Here is a 23,836-nt window from a genome sequence, read left to right on the forward strand (position 1 = left end):
AAGTCAATGATTTACTACTTTTTTAGAGACTTTGTTTGTTTTCCTCAAAGTCTTTCTGTAGGGAATTAGTTCCTGAATTTGTGAATATTGACAAAACATGATTTAAAAAAAAATAAAAACATCAATTCTAAACACTTCCCTTAGTATAGCAAACATAAATTTAAGTATCGATTTGCCCTCCTCTTACTTGGCTGTGACAGTACTGACACACCAACAGTTATGTTATATTATCATCTGTAGAAACCATCCATCCATCCACTTCTACCGCTTGTCCCGTTTGTGGTCGCGAGGTGGAAGATGCCATCATCTACCTGCTGCTTCGGGCCGTCACCCACTTGGAAACTGTGGGACATGCGGTGAGAGTCATGTTCTTTGACTTCTCCAGTGCCTTCAACACCATCCAGCCAGCTCTGCTGAGGGTGAAACTGAAAGAGGCGGGAGTGGACCATCACCTGGCTACATGGATCATTAGTTACCTCATCGACAGGCCGCTGTAAATGAGTCTGCGTGACTGTTCTTCCGATGTGCTAGTTTGCACCACAGGAGCTCTCAAGGGATGTTGCTCTCACCTTAGCTGTTCACGCTTAATACCTCAGACTTCAAGCATGACTTCAACCACTGTCATCTGCAGAAGTTCTCGGACGACTCCGCAGTGGTGGGGTGTGTGTCTGAGGGGAGCGAAGAGGAATACAGAGAAGTCATCTCAGGCTTGGTCGACCTGTGTGCACGTAATCCCCTGCACTTGAACACCAGTAGGACAAAAGAGTTTGTGATTGACTTCCGGCAGTCAGCTCCACCACCAACTCCAGTGAACATCCAGCGATCAGATATGGAAATAGTGGACTCATTTAAATACCTGGGTATTCACCGCAACAATAAGCTGTGGTGGACTCAAAATGTAAACGCTGTGTAGAAGAAGGCTCAACGTTGCCTACATCTCTTGAGAAGATTGAGTTCCTTCGGGGTGGGCGGGTCACTGATGCAAACTTCTTACACCACTCTGGTGGCTTCTGCGGTGTTCAATGCTGTCGTTTGCCAGGGTGGGGGCAGCACGGTCAGAGACAGAAACAAACTTAATAAACTGATTAAAAGATCAGACTAAATCCACCCGTCCATTTTCCTGTGACGTCACATAGTCATGCCAATACAAACAAACATGGCGGATAGAACAGCAAGATATAGCGACATTATCTCAGATTCACACTCGGATTTCAGCGGCTTAAGCGATTCAACAGATTACGCATGTATTGAAACGGATGGTTGGAGTGTGGAGGCAGATAGCGAAAACGAAATAGAAGAAAAAACTGAAGCTATTGAGCGAATAGCTATTGAAGCTATTCGGCGATCGCCTTCTAACCAACGATTGCATCTTTTGACCACTGGAGCAACTTAAATCCGTCGATTGCTAAGTGTTTGTGTGGCATTAAATGTGGGTGGAGGAAAAGGCTGGATGCAAATATAGCTACAAATGTACATACATCTAGCCTAAATAGCATGTTAGCATCGATTAGCTGGAAGTCATGCCGTGACCAAATATGTCTGATTAGCACATAAGTCGATAACATCAACAAAACTCACCTGTGTGATTTCGTTGACTTTATCGTTGGAAATGCATCTGTTTTGAGCGTCGCAGGATATACACACATCTCTGTCGTAGCATCGCTATCGTTGGTAAAATGTGCAGAACAAACGAGGGACTTTCACATCTTTTGACACTGGTGCAACTTGAATCCGTTGATTGGCGTTAAATGTAGGTGGAGGGAAAGGCTGGATGCAAATATAGCTACAAATGAGGTATAATGATGCAATATGTGCATACAGATAGCCTAAATAGCATGTTTGCATCGATTAGCATGCCGTGCTAATCACCGCACACTCCACGTAAGTCAACTTGAATCAGTCTCTGTTTGTGTTGTTACACCCTCCGACAACACACCGACGAGGCATGATGTCTCCAAGGTACGGAAAACAGTTGAAAAAACGGAAAATAACAGAGCTGACTTGACTTGGGGTGTGTAATGTGTTTGAGATAATGGCGGATTGCTTCCTGTTGTGACGTCCCGGGTAAATGGTCATCGCTCCGACAGCGAACAATTGAAAGGCGTTTAAATCGCCAAATTCACCCTTTTAGAGTTCGGAAATTGTTTAAAAAAACATATGGTCTTTTTTCTGCAACATCAAGGTATATTTTGACGCTTACATAGGTCTGGTGATAATGTTCCCCTTTAAAACACTGTAATGTGATTACTGTGTACTTTATTACTTGGTGTGGAATACGGATGTTAGTCTTTTTTTATTTTATTTAATCTTTTATAAATGGAAATCGGAGCCTAATATGTAGTACTTATTTTTCATTATGTTTTACTTCTGTTACTGTAAGTAAAAACCTGAACTAAAACTACATAATTTCTCCATTGTGGGATAAAAAAAAGTTTTTCCTATCATATCCTACTTAGCGAAAAAAGTTTGAGAACCACTGCTTGTTTGAATAATTATGTAAAAGTTATCACACAACTCTTATGCTTGAAGGCCGTTGATATAGTTATCTTTTGTGCTCAAGCTGTACTTTTCTATCCGTGCAAAGGCACAAAAATCTTCCATTGCGAGTTGTCTCGCAGCAGCAGTTTATTCCAGACCCTGCCTGCTGACAGCCAAGTACGGACTTCGAGTACCTCAAGGCAGACAAAACAGAGACAGGGCGAAATCAAGGGTGTCAGCACATTTCCATTCTGAATAATCACGTATTGTGTCTACTGGGGCTGCTTGTATTACCCCTCCCTTCAGAAGCAAAATCGGTGATGTTAACTAGGGAACTCCCAAATAAATAGAGCGTGAGGGGCTGTACCTTAGAGCGTAGGGTGAAACTGTAACTGAGTGTGCAGCCCAATATGTTTCTCCTCATGAGCAAAATTGAACTCTGTCTCTGCGTTATTCCTTGCTTCTTGTCTTAATAGATAGTTTGGTGTTTGAACCTGACAGTGCTTTTAACACTTGTTAATCCACATGTTAATTTACTGTTAATAACTGCTCGCTTTCTGCTGTAACGCACTTCATCTATGTTTCTCAAACTTTACCAAGCACTTTTTTCTTGGTGTAGTTTCAAGCTAGTTTAGCGGCTAGCATAGTTATTAGCATATCTACTCTTGGCTTGTTCCCAATGTTTAACATGCTTAGCCTTGTCTTGTGATAATACTTAATAATGATACGTAATATACTGAACAAAATGCAGTTTATTTGCTGTAATGATGGTGATTATTATTAACTTAGGGGAGCAGCTCCACACTGTCTATGGAACTACAAAATTAGCTGTTAGTTTGTCAGCTAGGGGAATACAAATTAATACAATGTGAGCCATAAGGGATTATTGGTATTTGTTTGAAAGATACTAATTGGCAATTGTGATCAAGTTCATTATCATGAAAATCAGATACTGATCAGTTGCAGATAGATCAGCACATCTCTACACAGCAAAAAAGAGCTGCCAAGATACGATATATGAAAAGACTAGATTTTTGAAAAAAGCAAACTTAAAACCAGTGAAATTAATTCGCTGCATGGACGGATCATTTTACGTTATAAAACATCCTAAATTAAGATTTGTATAGAAATTAGCAGGACTTTTAAAAATAGAAATAAGTATTTTATTCTGAAAACAAGCATTAATGCAATTCTTAAATTACAGTTTTTTACGATTGAATAAACACAATTTTGATGGTTTTGTTTTGTTTAGCAAAACCCAACACACGAATAGGACAACCACATACCCAAATAGCAAAACACCTAAACTCCTTTGCAAAATGAACCACTCTTTTAAAAAACTATACACTAACTTATCCAAACCATATTTTTTTACCATATGAAATACACATATTGCATATGACTTAACTCTGTTTGCACCAGTTACACCATGGGTGTCAAACTCTGGCCCGCGGGCCAAACTTGGCCCGCCGTGTAATTTAATTTGGCCCTTGAGGCAATATCAAATTCACATTACAGCTGACCCGCCGTTATTACACAGCAGCAGTGCCGCTGTAACACCGCAATTTCTCACGCTTTCCAATCCTCCTGAAGTTCAGTGCCCCTCCCGAAAATCTCTCGGGGTAAGCATTCTCCCGATTTTCACCCGGACAACAATATTGAGGGCGTGCCTTAAAGGCACTGCCTTTGGCATTCTCTATAACCTGTCGTCACGTCCGCTTTTCCTCCATACAAACAGCGTGCAGGCCCACTCGCATAATATATGCGGCTATTACACACACATAAGTGAATGCAAGCATACTTGGTCAACATCCATACAGGTCACACTGAGGGTGGCTGTATAAACAACTTTAACACTGTTACAAATATGTGCCACACTGTGAACTCACACCAAACAAGAATGACAAACACATTTTGGGAGAACATCTGCACTGTAACATAACATAAACACAACAAAACAAATACCCAGAACCCCTTGCAGCACTAACTCTTTCGGGACGCTACAATATATTTTGATATTTACCTCAGAAGGCTGCAAATAGAAAAGAGGCATTACATTTGTATTTAAATTTTATTTGAAAAGCCATTGATATTTTTTAATTATTATTATTATTTGAAGCTCAATTTTGCATGTCACAATAAAGTTACTGTATATAAGCCTTGCTTAATATTCAATGCAAAACTTGTTTGGGTCCCTATTAAAAGGTTAATTTGTTCAACCTTGGCCCGCGGCTTTGTTCAGTTTTAAATTTTGGCCCACTCTTTATTTGAGTTTGACACCTCTGAGTTACACTCTGCTGTTGAAAACCTTAAACACTTTTGGCTAATTCTGCTTCTAAGTGCATAGAGTAGTATGGGTGAAACACAGGGAATTTGCAAAACATCGCTCGGATTTGCACACTGGAAACACAATGTCTGCTCACACTTTTTGCAAAACAATACACACAGTGAACACTTGTATGCATCACCGTAGACACCACACAGGACACAAGACTAATGCTGTTGACAATGTTATTATTATTTTTTTCCATATACTCAAGCCAACATGGCGGAAAAAAAAAACATTTCCCAGTTTTCATGAACATAACATTTTATCCTGTACAAAAAAGAACCCTCCCAAAAAAGAAAACACAGCACATAAATTGCTACTGTTGGTCTCTTCTCCTTTGAGCTTCAACTACTCCTGCTTGAGGTCTGCCTCTTCCTCTTCCTCTTCCTCTTCCTCTTCCTCTTCCTCGGCCTCTGGCATGGCCCCTGCCTCCTTCTTCTCCTCCTTCTCCGATTCCCCCTCTCATCCTCACTCTTCCTCTTCCTTCCATTTTGGTTAAGCTTGGTGAACTCACCTGCTGCATTTTTATAGTGCTTAAACCTGATTGGTGTGTCTACAATTAAGCAATCTTGTGTTTGCACACCTGATGGCAGTGTTCAATCAACTGGCTCATAGGTGTGGTCATTTGACAGTCAGTGCTTTAGAATTGCAAGGAAGTGACATCTTGATATACTTCTGTGTCTAATGCATAGACGTGTGTGTTAGTGTTTCAAATCACGGTGTGTATTGTTTTGCACAAAGTGTGAATGGACTCATTGTGCTTACAGTGGTGCAAATCTGGGGCCATGTTTTGCTCCTTGAGTGTAAGGTTTTGATAATTGGGCCAAACTTTAGATTTTAGTGTTTATTCAATTGTAAAAAACTGTAAGCATCCTGTGGATGTTGTGGGATCTTTAAACACGATTTTATATGTAAGGAAAACCAAAATCTAATTTGAAAAGTTACTCTCTCAAATCTAACAATTTTAAACTAAAATATACCAAATATTATTATTCACGTTAAAATTAAGATTAACGGTAGTCATGTTACGTTGGGATCGCATGTTTGTGCGCGGATCGCGTCCCCGAGATGCAGATGAAACTCCAGAGGCAGCCTGCAGGTAGGAAAATTATTTATTCTAATAAATAAATCATGCAAAAAGACAAAAACAGAACGAGCATGCCTATAGCACTTGAAAGCTAACATAGAAACAGGAAACAAAGGAGTACTAACGTAAGTTGTTGCAGGAGCAAACAAAACAGCCAGACCGAGTGTGGCGAAAGGTAGGAACAAATAGCTCTCTGATTAGTGCCAGGGAGCAGGTGAGCGTCCCGAACACTAATCAGAGGCACGTGAAAATAATCAGCACCCATGGCAACCAAGAAACACAAACCCAGGGGTGCTGAAACAGAACTAAGAGAGTCTTAAACTAAAACAAAACATGCTCCGGGCAACGGATCATCACAAGTCAATGACTAGAAATAAGTTAAACTAGGGACATTTCCAGAAATACAATTATAAATCTTGGTAAGTGGCAAATAATTAGGAGTGTACAATATAAAGTATGGATTATTTGTAACAGTATTTTTAGAATGTGCCTTGGCTGTCAAAAAAAATTGCTGGGCCGCACTTTGGACACCACTGCACACTGCAAGAAAGAGCTGACAAAATATAAGATGAAAAGACTAGATTTTAGTAAATAAATAAAAACAACTAAAACTAGTGGAATTATCTGTCCATGCAGCTGGTTGATTTCACTTGATAAGACATCCTAAATTTAGATCTGTATGTCTATAAATTAGCAGGATTTTAAAACTAAACATAAGTATGTTATTCTAAAAACAAGAATTATTCAACTTGCAATTCTTAATTTTGGAATGTTGCAGAATTTTAAAAAATGATTTTTGTAAGTGGGGACAACCAACATATTTTATATGAACAGTTATTTTCTCAATTTCAAACTAATATAATTATGAATTTAAGATTATGGCGTAAGCGAATAGCTCTTGAAACTGGGGACATTTCTAGAAATACAAGTTAAAATCTTGGCAAGTGGCAAATAATGTGCTGTGCACTGTACTATATAAAACACTGCATGAGTGAGCAATGTCTATTTGTGAAGAATATTTTGGGATCCACAGACACCAAAGTTGCACCACACTTGGACTACAGTCCATGTTTTCATGTTTGACTTGATGGAAAGTCACTTTTTGCATTTGTATAACATTTGAATTCCGAGGTAAGACGACTCAGGATGGAGTCGCCCAGCTGAACATCTTATCAACCATTTCAGTCCCTACAAAGTAGAGCGACCAGCTTGGTTTTTCCAGACAGAATACATTTGGAGCATGTTGCTGTTGTGCATCCAGGCAAGAACAGAGTTGAGCCACAAAGCAAGTGTCACATGACATCGTTCAAAATGAAGGTTGGCCCTGACAGCAGTCAGCGCGTTTACGAGCTGTTCGGGAGTTGGTTGCCTTTCTGTGGTCGTGTGTATTTGCGTATACCTCTCCCTCAAACACGGCTCACATTTGACCAATATCTCCTCATGTGCATCAGATGGGCATGACATGGTTGGTATTGTGCTTGGTTATTAAATAGCCAAACCTGAACATGACCTAACACACTTTTAATGTTCTCTTCTTTCATATTGCATTGCAAAACAGGAATAGCAGAACAAATATAGTAAGCACAATTATGAATTATAAAAAAGGGAGGATACCAAATCTAGGTTTGATTTGGTTTCCCCCTAATTGTCTGATATAAAAATCTAAAAACTACTACTGCAAAAGTGATAATAGCTGGGGTAAGACTCCCTAAGACTTTCACAAATACTGGAACATTTTCTGTTGCAAGCAAAACCTGATAAAGACGAGCCTCCTGCCGCAGAATAGAGGCCTCGTTGTAATAAATCCTGCAAAGCGTGGTCTCTCATGACAGCCGTATGATATACAATATTTACACACACACACATAGCCATCACTGTAAACAAAGACTGCAGTGTATAATAGCAATATCCTTTATTTCTTAAAGTATAAAACCTTTGTACAAAAATCCTCTGTGATTTAGGTCCATCTGAAAAGAATGCACGGTCAATGGAAACACAAATACAGTACAGTATACAGGCTTGCAGCTTGAGTTAAAAGTAAGCTTGTGAAAGGAAGCCAGGTAGTTATCAGAATCATTTATATAGTTTAAAATAATTCAGAAAATGTAAATTGACTGACGGAGATATCAACTTACATGAGGATCTGTGTCACCTTTGGCCTACTTTTTCATGCATTAGCCTGCAAGAGACACAAACTGCAAGACAGGCCTCTTTGTGTGGACTTTCCCTGCTAACAAACAATGCATTTGCTATGAGGATGGACACAGTGGAGCCATTCAATTACGGGCAGCTGGAACATTTGCATGGCTAGAAACAATATGGCCATCACATTACCACTTTACACACGCACACAAATATAAATATTGATATATATCTTGTGGCCAAACTGGTCGGTTTGCATAAAAAAAGTATATCCTCACGAGTCACTTTTTGGTGTTGCTGATAGAAAATTCAATAACAAGCTGATAAGTGTCACTAAGTTAATCTTGGGATCATAGCAACACTAGATTAGTTTTGCAATCGGTGCGGAAATAAATGTTTGCCGTACAGTACTGCTTTTAAAGGGTGAGGTTTTCTGCACAGCAGCTTGAGAAAAGTCAAGACAAACACCTTTCAGCTAACCTCAGCAAAATGTTCATTTCTGAGGGGTTGCTCACATCTGAAAAGGCCGTCATTATAATCAATGCAAGACAAAGGCACACAGCACAATCATCAGTTTGAAGACCAAGAGGAATTACTGAATTATTATTGTAGCAACTGTCCTGAGGAAGACTTTCTGCAATGACCTTCTAGGGCAGGAGTGCCCATTACGTCGATCGCGAGCTACCGGTCGATTGTGGAGGGTCTGCCAGTCGATCGCAAACCAAGCATTAAAAAAATAAACCTAAAAATTTGTGATCATCAATCTTTACCACGACGTCACTTTCGTCACTTCATTGACATTCACAACACCCGAGGGTCTTCTGAGATGACATTGGCTGCTGCGAGATCATTATTAAGAAAACATGACCGAGAGGAGGGCGAGAAACACTTTTTATTTTAACGGACTCTTGCGCCGTACCTGCTGTCAAAACTCTAAAGACAGACTGCACAGTTGCTGTCTTCACAATAAAAGCCCTGCTTCATCCTGCCTGCGCTAACAAAATAAGAGTCTCAGAAAGCTAGCGTGCACAAGATAGCAGCCTACGGAGTTTGCCGCCAATGTATTTCTTGCAAAATGTATAAAAACGAGTATGGAAGCTGGACAAATAAGATGCCAAAAACTAACCACTTTCATCTGGTATGGGACAGAAAGGAGGACTTTTTTTTGTCCTCCATTCGAAAATGTTGACGTTATCAGCACTACAGTCTGATTCCAATCAATGCAAGTCATCAGAATCAGGTAATACACCAAATTATATTCTTGTCTTCATGTGTTAAACATGCTTGTGTTACCATTAAACACCTTCAACGTGTTAACAAAAATGTCTCCTTCATAAATAATTAAATATAAATTATATATATGAATGAAGTAGATTCCTTCGACTTGGTCAATTGAGAAGTAGCTCGTCTTCAGAAAGAGTGTGAGCACCCCTGTTCTAGGGCATACAACCACAACCAAGAGGCTGAGAGGAATACTTAAAAACAGGTTTCTTATGCAGTTTGGCAGCGTCAGGGCTGCTTTAAAATCATGCTCACACCCTTAGATGCGGATGCACCAAAAGCAAAAACACTCGTTCAGAGGCAGAGAGACCTTGGAGAAAAGGTACAATTATTTGGTTTTGTTCTGACTTTGGTAACAGAAAAGGGTTTGACTCATTTCAATGTGTCTTTTTTTTCCTACCTACACGTTTGCAAAACATGGAGCACTGCCCTTGCAATTCATCGTGCTAAATCTTAACTCGTCGCCACGCTTCTGACTTTGTGGGGACCGCCTGGGGAAGACCCCACTGTTCCCCAAACTCCAACTTTCCTACTCTGTTTACACTTCCTGTTTGTGTCATTAACAGTGTTGGGCAACATTCTTAAAAACGTAAATAGTTGTTACTTTCGAAAGAGTAACGGAATGTAATTAGATAGCAGGTAAAATAATCTGGACCTGAGAGATGTTTCGGTGAGGACAAGCACTGTAGTTGTCACACGTATGTTCTTGCCTTTTACATCAGTGACGTGAACACCAGTTTTATCTGAACAGATCACATCCAGTTGTCTTGTGTGGCTGTCTGCTGTTCGTAGACCATTGTAGCAACACCTGGTCGGCTTACTTTTGAATTTCTTTGGCTCAGTGTTGGCCAAAGTGAGGCACAGGGGCAAAGTGTGGCTTCCCAAATACATATTCATACTGATCTATTTCAAGATCACACAATCATTAATGGCATGTCCACAAAGCTAACTTGTTGGCATATACTGAATATGATGATGTGTACAACTTTACGTATGGGACTAAACTCCTCATTCATGAAGCTACTGTACACTTAGAATGACTGTTTGGCCCGAGGCCTATTGGCACATTTTCTCTTTGGCCCTTGGTGGCAAACAGTTTGGGCACTCCTACTTTAGGTAATGATTATAGGGTAAGCCATATTGACTATATATATTAAGAAAAAAATTTTTCATAGAAGTATCATCCCTTGAGGACGAGTAATAGCTGCACTGCACGCTGTAGAAGATATGCTAACCGCTTGCTAGAACTCTCAAAAGTAACAAGATGGCCGGATCGATACAAATATTGATAGTAACGATACCAAGTAAAGTATCAGCATATTGTCAATACTACAGTGGTTAGATTGATATTTTTAATCATAAAAACATTTTTGTAATTGTTTACATCCTCAAGAAATAAGTCCCTGGACAGAGTGGAGCTTTAGGGCTAAAAATCAAAGGATTTAAATCAGAGCCAATAGTAGGAAAATATTTAAATATTTCATTGATATAGTTACAACGCCATCCTGTGGTTTTATCTTAATATAATTGTGATGAAAAATTTAATTATTCAATTAGCTTGATTGAACTTTTGAAGTATCTATGTCCGCATAATACTGCCCATGTAACTACTTGGTACAGGCTCAATACTCCAATTTGTAGTATTGACCATTTCTAGTAATCATCATTACTTAGGTGTCTGTTACTGTTAAAAACTCTTGTTTACAGCACCTGTCCTGTGCTTGGCTGAGCGAGACGGGTGGGCTAAGCTGTTCAATATCAGCACATACTAACATATTTCACTGTCAGTAACTGCATTTTAATGTTTAAGAGTATTAGATTACCACTTAGTCAGCACTCCCAACACTGGTAATGACCCAATTGTTTTGTCCATCCAGACTTTATACTTGACTGAATCCCTCATTTGCGTGCGCCTGAAGCCTCAACAATCTGCACCTGGCGACGGAAAAAAGCATGCTGATTTTGTGATTAGCAAAAAGTCAAAGAGTGAAATGGATATGAGTCAGTCACTCCAACAAGCAGGAGATTGGCAGTTATCGCGACTAGACGCCATTGTGTGTAGTTCCTCGGTGCAGATGAGGAGGTTGATATAACTTCCTGGTACAAACTTTGATTTTTATCACTTAGGTTTCATCACAATGGTGAGTACATGAAAAACTTAAGGGACTAGTGATGCAATGTAGAATTTGTGACAGTGGCAGCCTTTGTTACACTTGCTTTTAGCATCTTAGTATTGACCTTCTTCCGGTTGACTTATGTCAGGAAAAGTGGCTAACACGTCACATACACATTCTTTGGATGGTTTGAAGTCTACTTCGGACTCCAAGTTTAGAGGGAGAAACTATACGTCACATGACAACATCATGCTGGTGGTCATGTGACACACACATAGAAACTCTTATTGTTAGACTTGTGAGTCCAATGTCTTCATAGGAATTGGAGCATATTGGCACTGGAATTGTCATATATATATATTTTTTTTTTTTTTGATTTGGTGTTATTTTTAAAGTCAGACTGAGCAAACAATTAAAATATTATCTAAGAGTGAAATGAGGGCTGGTGAACCAAAGGTGGAGCCTTCACTAAGTGGTACCATTCCAGCACATAATTGATACTGTGAATGCAATGGCGATAACTGCGTTGGCTGAATGCTTTGTAAAACATGATGCGGTGCCATGTACTGACAAACAGCTTTTCGCTTTCTAACGTGATCCATATTCTTTTTTTAAATGGAGCTTTGTGTTTTCTTTCGATTATCCTCCATTGTTCAATCAGTGGACAGAATTTTATCAAAAACACTGTACAGTACCATTGCGACCAGTACCCCTTTAGAAAGCGGGAAGGCATTTTGGCACAGGTTACAATGGAAATGCAAAAAAACGGTGTACCATACCAAACTAAATTGAATCATAGTCCTTGGTGGAAATGAGGTGTTCTTGTCCAAGTGGCTTTGGACCAAATCTGACATAAAGTAAGACAACAGAAAAAGAAAATTGAGCGCACACTTCCAACACAGATTACAAATGTTCCACTTTCTGGTCTTTTTATCCATTCTTCTTCCGGTCCAAGCACGACCAGTAAATTCCAACAAAAATCCTCCAGTCTGATCACGGATCAGTCTAGTTAAATCTCAGACACAAGTTTGCTGAAGTCTTCTGATTGGTAAATGTTTTCCATGGTAAGACAAATATATCTTTGGTTTCTCAACAAGACTCCAGGAGAGGTTCTGCGCAACATCCTTTTCCTTTAGACCAGACAGTCCAGGTTGCAGTCAAAGTTAAGGAGGACCCAAACTCCGTACTCCAGGCCCTTTACACCACACAGCAGTACCTTTTCCACCACGACTTGGATAAACTCTTCATCTTGTCAGGTGTTTGCCTTTGCTTTGATCGACGCTTCTGTTTCCCTCTCAAGTGCTTCTGCGAGCTGAGGTTCTGCAGGCTGGCCATTATGGCCGTGTCGAATACTTCTTTCAGGTTCTTCTGGGTTAAGGATGAGCACTCCACATAGGCCACAGCACCAATCTCAGCCGCGCACTCCCTGGCATCCACTGGGTCCACTGGCCTCTCTCTGTACTTAGCCAGGTCAATTAGAATCTGCAAAGACGTAAACACATTAGTCGTATGATCTATTATGTGTACAAATTCTAACCAATAATACAGATAGGATATATTACAGAATATTCTCATTCATCCATGTTAATATATTCTCAAGGCATTCAAATGATCGCACCTGGACTGTTCAGTTTGTCTTAGAAAACGTTTTGCCTCTCATCCGAGAAGGCTTCATCAGTTCATGCTCATAGAGATTGGTCAGATCTAATCATATAGGACAGAATTTCCTGATCCCACTTATAGATTTGCTCGGTGTGGCTCAAATGAAGACAGTGAACCACAGATGTGTAGATATACTGTATGCAGATACATGACAATGCCGATTTAATGTTATCAGCTGTGGTAGACTTTGGTCGCTGATATTGGTTTGTTACAACATTTCAAATACAGGCAACATGGCACTTTGAAGTTTGCAACAATTAATTATTTTGGAGATTTTTTTAAATCCTTTTCTACATGTCAGATGTAAAACTCCCGACCCAGGGTAAAAGGTGGGATTTCATAAAAAAATAAACACGACAATCTTGTGTAAATTAGGACACTGCACTTTCACGTTTTAATTTTCCTGAAGGAACTCTCCTGAAGGAATCAATAAAGTACTATCTATCTATCTATCTTCATTAGCATTACTAACGTTTTTCCACATACATTCCTGTTTTCCGATACAACTGATACATAGGCCACAGTGGTAGTAAGAACCATTCTTACAAAGGCTACCAGATTAGTGTTGAACTTGACATGATTAACTTTAATTATTAAACTGCAAGGCATGATGGGAAAGTCCTCCTCAGACTTTCCAACAGTTCCTCTCGTCTAACAACATCCCGACTGAAGTTACAGATCTCACTCCTGTTGTTTTTGTGTGCTTATAAAGTTCAATAATTTTAGCCAGGATGTGAAAAGGATGACAAGGAAGTGGTCGATCAAAAATAATTTTATCAAAAAAGAAACATCCAAGCCACAGCCATCTCTCTGAAAAAACACACACACACTTGACCTTCTCCAAGTCTTACTTTCGCTTATCCAATCACCAGTCATGACACATTAAAGGACTGTCAGGAAATAGAACTCTTCAAGCAGGAACCAACAAAAACAGACTCAGATATTTTCAAAAATGCACATTTCCTCTACAACATAAAAGGTTAATCTATGCAAGTAGAGTTAAAAAAAATATCTGTCCACATAAAAACACCTTTGCCAGCTTTCATGCGCATTTGGTCCTAGTCAGAAAAAATAACTACAGATGACTGGTGCATTACAACTCTGTGTGACCATGTCGAAGTATCCTTGAGCAAGACACTGAACCACCAATTGCTTGTGATTTTAGTCATCAGTAGGTGAACGTGTTACTAGTGCCCAAGTGCTTTGAGTACCTTGCTGGTAGAAAACAGGGTATAATTGTCAATCCTGGGATCTAATTTTGTCCCTCTGTGCAAATGAGTTTTAAACCCCTGTTCTATGTATTTGTGGCCTAAATTAGGCATGTTTAAGCATAAAAATAGCCAAATGAACCAAATATATCAATACTTTAGTAGCATTGGCCATTAGGTGAGACCAAACAAATCAAAGTGCGCTATTCAATATAAAGGCTACTGATTAGCCTAATCTTAAGTAGAATTACCATATTGGATTAAAAGAGTGTAAAAGTAATGATGTGAGTGCTATTTCATGTCTCAAGGGCTCTCATAATATTAAAAACTGTATGTAGAAGATGTTTAACAGGTATTATTATACTCTAATTATGAAAATATTTGCTTTATATTCAAGAATTCCACCTGCGGTCAGGCCTGAAACCAACTAACAGCGACGGTTTATTGTACTATAAAAATGTTCTGACTAGACTTTGTAATGATTATGATACCCTGCTTCTCGCCTGAAGTCAGCTGGGTTAGGTTACAGCTCACCTGTGTCCCCAAAAAAGATTGAGGGAATATACTGGGCAAATAGTGCACCTTGAAAATAAGAAAATCTCATTCATTCATTCATTCAATTAATAAATGGTATTTCTTGTTCTGAACACTACACATTAACTAGTAAATTCAGTGACTTGATTGAAATGAATGGGGTTGTTCCGACCTTGACATCTTCTCTGAGATCGCACTGAGTCCCAACAAGGACGAGCGGTGCGGAAGGGGTGTGCCTCCGTATCTCGGAAACCCACTTCTCGGGGACGTTCTGGAAGGAGACGGGACTGACCACGCTGAAGCACAGCAGGAAGACGTCCGCGCTGGTGTAACAGAGCGGACGCAGCCTGTCAAACTCATCCTGTGCGGGGGAGGAGACAACCAGACAGCATCACTGAGAGGTTGAAGTGGAGGAGTACTTTTGTGTGGTGTTTAGACAAGGAGAGGAAGAAGACGTGATGACCTTTGGGATTTGAGAAAGGAACTATTGGTGATCTATCCATTGACAGGCTTAAATATCTCTCTATGTCCTCACACGAGATCCCACTGATAAGCAAAGATGAGCTAAACTCCTTTTAGAGCTAATCACAGTGAAAACTTGGCACGCTGTGATGCTATTTGATACTTGATGTCAGGAAAACAGCTGCAAATGTGAGTCCAGAGAATCATTTCCTGGCAAAAGCACACACACATCATCAGCTGGTTTCCTGAAAAAAGCCGCAAATATTCTTGATTTTCCAACTGATATTAGAACATTTAACACATTTGTTGAATTATTTCAATGCATAATCAATTGTAACGCTTCACTAGAAGGAGCTGAGAAAACAAAGCGAAGGCAGGCATGTCGTTTCCTCAGGGACATTGTGGGGATTACAAACAAAGCAGCAGCAGGAAGTAGTGCAGTGTTTGTGTGTGTGTTTGTTTCGAGATCCCTTACCTGCCCAGCTGTGTCACAGAGCTGAAGTTTCACTGGCTGCCCGTCTACTGATACCACTGCTAAACACACAAATATGCACAAAAAATAATAAGATATTTTGCACCAGTCAGTGGATAATAAGCTGATTGTGAATAAAAAAAGGCAGAAAACATTTTGCCTTTGCCATCTAAGTCATGACAGTGTGATTTCTATTTTCCTCTTTTCTGACTTATAAATGTTACAATGTTGGATACTCATGTTAAAAATGCCAAAGCATCAAATCATAAGGTTCATGTATTTGGGAGTGAGCTTGCACGCAGTTTCGGATGCCTCTAAACACTGTGTTTTGGAGTCTTATTTTAACAGTGTTAGGTCATTGTGTGGTGGACAAACTTATTTGGCCATTAAGTCTCTAACTTTATTCACCAAGTACAAGCTTAGAAAAAATATGGCTCTACAAGTAGCACCATAATTACCAACATTAAACTACAGTAGTGTAGTAGACCTAAGTATTAATTAAAACAAGGCAGATGTTTTATTTAACAAGTATATGTAATATTTTGTAACATTGCACAGTTTGAAAAGTAACACTGTGTTTGAATATAGGAAAATAAAACACTGTACTTCGGTCAAGTGATTATTTGCCGTACCTCTAGATCAGGGGTCGGCAACCCGCGGCTCTGGAGCCGCATGCGGCTCTTTGGCCACTCTGATGTGACTCAGCTGCATAATCGCGGACCCCCTCGATTATTTCGGTAGGTTTCCGGATTTTGGTGCCTCTCCCGGAAATCACCCGGGGCTAACATTCTCCGATTTTCACCCAGACTACAATATTGAGGGCGTGCCGTGATGGTTGTACTTTTAACGTCCTCTACAACATGTCATCGCGCCCGCTTTTACAACATGCTATCTGCGTGCCGGCCGATCGCATGCATTTCGCTTCTTCTGCCATCACACGTACAAGATTGCAAGGCAAACTTGATCAACAGCCATACAGGTTACACTGAAGGTTGTGATATAAACAACTTTAACACTCTTACTGATATGTGCCACACTGTGAACCCACACCGAACAAGAATGACAAACACATTTCGGGAGAACATCCTCACTGTAACACAACATAAACGGAACAGAACAAATACCCACAATCCCCTGCATCCCTAACTCTTCCTGGCTACGTTATACACCCCAGCTAGCACCAAACCCCGCCCACCTCAACCGACTCACGGATCGTGGAAGTGACAAAACTGTGCCATGCACTTTATACTTACGAACAATTGTCTGCACAGATTAGTTGCTCTTGGGCCCTTAAGCTACTTTGAAATGGCTCCAAGTGACTTTCCTGACTTGTTCAAGTCAATGATTCGTTTTTCAGATCTGTGCTGAGCTCTTTTGACTTTCCCATCGTCGCGTCTGTAACCAAGCCTAATGACTGCATCACATGATCCCTATTGAAATGGGCTCAGAGAAGTCAACAGGTGTTGTCAATCATAATCACTCACATGAAATTGAGAAGCCATGCCATAAAGCTAATTTTATTTGATTGTAAGTTTTCTACATCACCAAAATTGATGATGTATGTTGCTGTATGTATACTATTGACCCAGCAGATTTGGTCACATTTTCAGTAGACCAGTAATAAATTCATAAAAGAACCAAACTTCATTATTGTTTTTTGTGACAAAAAGTATGTGCTCCAATCACTCTATCACAAAAAAATAAGAGTTGTAGAAATTATTGGAAACTCAAGATAGCCATGACATTATATTTTTTACAATTGTATGTAAACTTTTGACCACGACTGTATATACAAACCCCGTTTCCATATGAGGTGGGAACTTGTGTTACATGTGAATATAAACGGAATACAATGATTTGCAAATCCTTTTCAACCCATACTCAATTGAATGCACTACAAAGACAAGATATTTGATGTTCAAACTCATAAACTTTTTTTTTTTTTTTGCAAAATATAGTTAACTTAGAATTTCATGGCTGCAACACGTGCCAAAGTAGTTGGGAAAGGGCATGTTCACCACTGTGTTACATCACCTTTTCTTTTTACAACACTCACTAAACGTTTGGGAACCGAGGAAACTAATTGTTGAAGCTTTGAAAGTGGAATTCTTTCCCATTCCTGTTTTATGTAGAGCTTCAGTCGTTCAACAGTCCGGGGTCTCAGCTATTGTATTTTACGCTTCATAATGCGCCACACATTTTTGATGGGAGACAGGTCTGGACTGCAGGCGGGCCAGGAAAGTACCCACAATCTTTTACTACGAAACCACGCTGTTCTAACACGTGGCTTGGCATTGTCTTGCTGAAATAAGCAGGGGGTCCATGCTAATGTTGCTTGGATGACAAAATATGTTGCTCCAAAGTCTGTATGGACCTTTCAGCATTAATGGTGCCTTCACCGATGTGTAAGTTATCCATGCCTTGGGCACTAATGCACCCCCATACCATCACAGATGCTGGCTTTTGAACTTTGCCCCCATAACAATTCAAATGGTTATTTTCTTCTGTGTTCTGGAGGACACCATGTCCTCTGTTTCCAAATATAATTTGAAATGTGGACTCGTTGGACCACAGAACACTTTTCCACTTTGCATCAGTCCATCTTAGATGAGCCTGGGCACAGCGAAGCCGGCGGCGTTTCAGGGTGTTGTTGATAAATGTGTTTAGCTTTGCATAGTAGAGTTTTAACTTCCACTTAGAGATGTAGCGACCAACTGTAGTTGCGGACAGTGGTTTTATGAAGTGTTCTTGAGCCCATGTGGTTATATCCTTTACACACTGATGTCGGTTTTTGATGTAGTACCGCCTGAGGGATCAAAGGTCCATAATATCATCGCTTACGTGCAGGGATTTCTCCAGATTCTCTGAACCTTTTGATGATTTTACGGACCGTAGATGGTAAAATCCCTAAATTCCTTGCAATAGCTCGTTGAGAAATGTTGTTCTAAAACTGTTCGACAATTTGCTTACAAAGAGTGACCCTCGACTCATCCTTGTTTGTGAATTACTTAGCATTTCATGGAAGCTGCTTTTATACCTAATCATGGCACCCAACTGTTCCCAATTAGCCTACACACCTGTGGGATGTTCCATATAAGTGTTTGATGAGCATTCCTCAACTTTATCAGTATTTATTGCCACTTTTCCCAACTTCTTTGTCACATGTTGCTGGCATCAAATTCTAAAGTTAATGATTACTTGCAAAAAAAAATGTTTATCAGTTTGAACATCAAATATGTTGTCTTTGTAGCATATTCAACTGAATATGGGTTGAAAATGATTTGCAAATCATTGCATTACGTTTATATTTACATCTAACACAATTTCCCAACTCATATGGAAACGGGGTTTGTACATGTTTGTGATTAATTGCATAAGTTAGCTTGTTCAACTTGACAACCCACACAACCAACCTCCAGTTCAGCACTGTTTTGGACAGTAATACATTACACCAGGGGTGTCAAACGTACGGACCGCAGGCTGGATCAGGCCCGCGAACAGGTTTTTATCCGGCCCGCGGGATGAGTTTGCTAAGTATACAAATTAACCTAAAATTTTTGAATGAAAGAAACAGCTCTTCTACATGTGTCTACTGGATGTTGCAATAGCAATTCTTTGTATCTCTGGATGATGGTACATATGTACAAAAAAACCCTACATGATATTAGTTCATCAATTGAGGAAAATGATCAAACTACATACATGGCATACTGTAATTTGATTTAGATATGTTTTTATCTTGATCAATTGAAAATGAACACCATTGAGTTGACTGATGAACAATATCACATCATTCATTCAGAAAATATAAATAACAACAAATAAAGATAGAATACTATTAACCGCAACATGTAAGTGTAAAAAAACAACAACATTATGATTTGTACATTTTCAGAATGTGCTTCTTCTATTTTTAAACACAGAAAACAATCTGAAGGTGTCTTTATTTTTAAGTTATCGTGAAGGGATTTCACCAGTCCGGCACACTTGGGAGTAGATTTTTCTCCAATGAGTTTGACACCACTGCATTAGACATTAACTACATTACTGTGTTTTATATCATTGTTTCAACCAAAAATGTATTTCTCCGGTTAGGGTACATGTACTGTATTAGTCTGAAAAAAGTACTAAAAACAAGAAACTCTCAAGGTATCTGACGAGCTTTTTTGCAGTAGGTCCTAAAACAGCATAGAGGTCTTGTCACTTCTAGTGGATCTTTGACTAGCGTTTTACCAGTTGGTCCTTAAAAACAATAGTAAACTATATCAGCTGTTTAACGCAGACAAGACAGAGAATCTTACCCGAGAAGTTGTCAAAAGCAGTGGGGACATATTCCGTGGGGTAACCGTTGGTAGTGTAGCTGACCACCAGGCTGGTTTTGCCCACAGCTCCGTCCCCCACCAGGACACACTTCACCCGCCTTTCCGCTCCTCCGGCCCTGGGCCGCCGCGTCCTGCCCGAGCCTGCGTCCCGACCGCGGAGCCTCCTCGGCGGTACGGGGGGAGCTGGGGATACAGGGGCCGTCTTCGTAGGCATCTGGCACGGGCAGGAGGGGGACATGGAGCCGCCCTATAGGCGAAAGTCTCGGTCTCGGTCCTGGCGACCTCGGACACTTTTCTCTTCGCCCATTCTTTCGGTATTCTTCTTCCGGACAAGACTCTCGTTTAAGTTTCCATAGTTAGCCGGATTTTGTTGAACTTGAAACTCCTGCTCGCCAAAAACAATGGCGTGTCCTTTCTGAGCTACATGGCAGCAGTCCTGTTGAAAGAGGAGACATTCAATGGAAGTGTTGGTCCAGTTCGGAGACTCCCAAACTCCCCTTCTAGTGACATCATGTGTTGGTGCGCGTGCGTGAGAGGGAGAGTAGGTAACAATCATTTCCTGCTGTATCATAGTTTGTCCACATTTGAAACTTTTCTTGGCTTTTGAAGGGGTCTTTTTATGTAAAAAACATGGATGCATGACAGAGATATTTATAAAACAGATTTGCTCCGCACACACAGTATAGAATTTGAGATTGTTACATCAGCGGATTTCTCCATATATGGTCAAGGTTGACCCGAAGAACCTTGTGCGAGTCCACTATTTTACTCAGTTGTGGTCCAAAGTTGAAATGAATAAATTCCTTATTTGTTCTCTCTTCTTGTTGTGGGGCAGACTTTGGGGTGCCGAATGTAAAAATTCAGTCGCACTTTTCTAACAGATATATTTCTCAGATTTAAATTACTTTTCCAACATTTAGCTTTTTTTTTTTTATCACATTTGAGTTTGAATTAAATGTTGAATCCAAATTTGTTCATTTTAGAATTGATTTTAAAATATTTTTCTTTGTTTTTAAAGCTGTACATGGACTGGCACCTCATTATCTCTCGGACCTCATCCAAATTTACAATCCTGCGCGCGCTCTGAGGTCCGAGAGCCAGCTCCAGCTCGTGGTGCCCAAGACCAGACTTAAAACTAGGGGAGACAGGGCCTCCCCTGTTGTCGGCCCTAAGCTCTGGAACACTCTGCCCCTCCATATTCGAACTGCTCCCACAGTGGAGTGTTTTAAGTCTCGTCTTAAGACCCATTTTTATTCTCTGGCTTTTAACACTACGTGAGTTGTGTGGTCCTCTGTTGCCCTCTGTGTTTTAAAATTTTGATTTCTATTTGCTGTTATAATTGGTTTCACCCTTAAAATCGTTTTTAATCATTTATTTCATATTGGATTTATATGTATTTATTATTATTTATTTTTTGTTTTCATCCAGTCATTGGTGGAGCTCATGATAGTATTTGAATGTTGTTTTTAATATTGTTGTGCAGCACTTTGGAAACATTTTGTTGTTTAAATGTGCTATATAAATAAAGTGGATTGGATTGGATCCATCCATCCATCCTTTTACTACCGCTTGTCCCTTTTGGTGTTGTAGAGCAGTGGTCCCCAACCACCGGGCCGTGGCCCGATTGGTACCGGGCCGCAGAATAATTTTTTATTAATTTTTATTTAAAAAAAAAAATATTTTTTTTTATTAAATCAACAGAAAAAACACAATATCCACTTACAATTAGTGCACCAACCACAAAAACCTCCCTTTTTCATGACCAAAATGTCCCTTTTTCATGACAAAGAAAAAAATAAATAAAGGACACCCCCCCACCCGGGCCGCGGGGCAAATTATTAAGCGTTGACCGGTCCGCAGATACAAAAAGGTTGGGGACCACTGTTGTAGAGGGTGCTGGATTCTATCTCAGCTGCATTTGGGTGGTAGGCGGGGTACACCATGGACAAGTCGCCACCTTATAAATCTAAATGTTTAATGTAACTGCGATGAGGTGGCGACTTGTCCAGGGTGTACGCGGCCTTCTGCCCGATTGTAGCTGAGATAGGCACCAGCGCCCCCCGCGACCCCAAAGGGAATAAGCGGTAGAAAATGGATGGATGAATGTTTAATGTAAACCTAAATGTTAAAAAGTAAACCTAAATGTTAAATCTAAAAAAGCTCATCTAATAAAAAATTAAAAATACACTTTTATCTTTAGTCAACACTGCCCTGTCAACCGGTACAAGTCAATGTGACAGCAGAGTGTTTTTTGAATAAATCGCTCATTTACATGGCTTTAAAGAATGATACTATTCATAGATTTATAGTTATTGATGTAGCACATTTAAAGTGCAATCATCGAGACATTTTTTTTATTTACTAAATTGTGACACTAACCGTAATCTAGTCTCCTTTATGAGCAGTTACTTGATGTACTTCATGTCAAACATATGAAAACTATTAATTTACATAAGTGATGCAGTTTTGCTACTGTCGTCACCGATGACTTCCGCAAGATGGCGGACAGCTTGATGTATGATCTGGCCAATTTGCGAGGCATCTGTAGACTGTTCAATCATTTGACGTTATCAAAGCATTCGTCACAACTGCAGCCTTTTTGGATGGCTGTAGTTTTGGCATGGCAATGACAAATACGATTTGACAGTGACTAATTGTGGCTAAAAGGTCTTTGTTAAACTATTGGAGCCATTTAGATGCAATTTTGGGAAGGTGGGATGATAACAAGTGTGGAATGATGTACAATATAGACCTCTATGCCGTGAAAAAAAGCAAAAGGAGCAATAACATCAAACTCTGGGCCCAAGGGTACACTGAGCACACAATTAGATACATGTCTAAGACTCAAACAAACAAAATTAATCAACAAATACATCTAGCACAGAAATGGTATCACAGCTTTAATCAATTGGAATGACAGACATATTTTCAAAAGCTTAGCACACATGTCCAGTGTGGCTGTAGTCCAATCTTGTCTACGCCACAGATAACAAGTTTTTTAAAAGCAGATATTTTCAGGTCACATCCTGCCTGTGCAATGCTTTCGGTCACATCAAAACTTCTGTCAGTAAGAACAGTTACTTGGATTTTTACTAACGTTGTGTCCGGCTCACGTCCCGCCCATTAAATGTATGTGGTGGTCAATCAAGCTCTGTTCTCAATGGGTACTAGGCGTCATTTAGCTTTTCTCAAAGAAAAAGTGCCCTATGATTGTGTTGTTTTCGGCTGCACGAATCGTTCAAATCGCGAAAAGGATAAAAGTTTCTTCAGAGTTCCTTGATAGGAAATCACAAAGGGCGAAAAGAGTGCTAAATTTTACGAAAAAACTAAGATAAAAACAGCTGCCACTCTAGTCCAAGAGAGCATAGTCAAAAAACGCAGAAGTTTGCAGTGATCACTTCGTTAAAAGTTTGTTTGATATAATTTTTGTATTTATAATTTCCCATTTAAGTGTTATCTTGATAATATTTGTATTTCTTAAACACATTTTTGCTACGAGTGTTTCCAAAAGCACCAACTCGGCGAATCTAAGTAAAAGAAAGCAAATGTGAGCAAATGATAAAAGAGTTAAGCTTTTAGCAGATGTAACAGCCATGAATGAAGCTTTCAGCACATACACAATGTTATAGTTAGATAAGGACGGAGAAAAACACGTAAAAGGGGCGCGCAACAAAAACAAACATGGCAGTAGACGCAAAATAAAAAACATGAAACGGAACCTTAACCGAGCAAGAACAATGCATAT

The 23,836-nt window shown here is 39.7% G+C and overlaps 1 protein-coding gene across 1 annotated transcript; it reads right to left on the bottom strand.

Moving 5' to 3' along the window:
* Positions 1–7,791: 7,791 nt before the first annotated feature.
* On the bottom strand, positions 7,792–20,618 carry rhoua (ras homolog family member Ua). Its single transcript, XM_061880208.1, has 4 exons — positions 20,071–20,618; positions 15,773–15,831; positions 15,008–15,196; positions 7,792–12,913 (listed from the first exon to the last, which is right to left on the bottom strand). The coding sequence occupies exons 1-4, from the start codon at positions 20,327–20,329 to the stop codon at positions 12,629–12,631; spliced, it is 792 nt and encodes a 263-aa protein (XP_061736192.1). The 5' UTR covers positions 20,330–20,618; the 3' UTR covers positions 7,792–12,628.
* Positions 20,619–23,836: the final 3,218 nt, after the last annotated feature.

Source organism: Nerophis ophidion, linkage group LG02 (genome assembly GCF_033978795.1).
Source record: "Nerophis ophidion isolate RoL-2023_Sa linkage group LG02, RoL_Noph_v1.0, whole genome shotgun sequence".
NCBI lineage: Eukaryota > Metazoa > Chordata > Actinopteri > Syngnathiformes > Syngnathidae > Nerophis > Nerophis ophidion.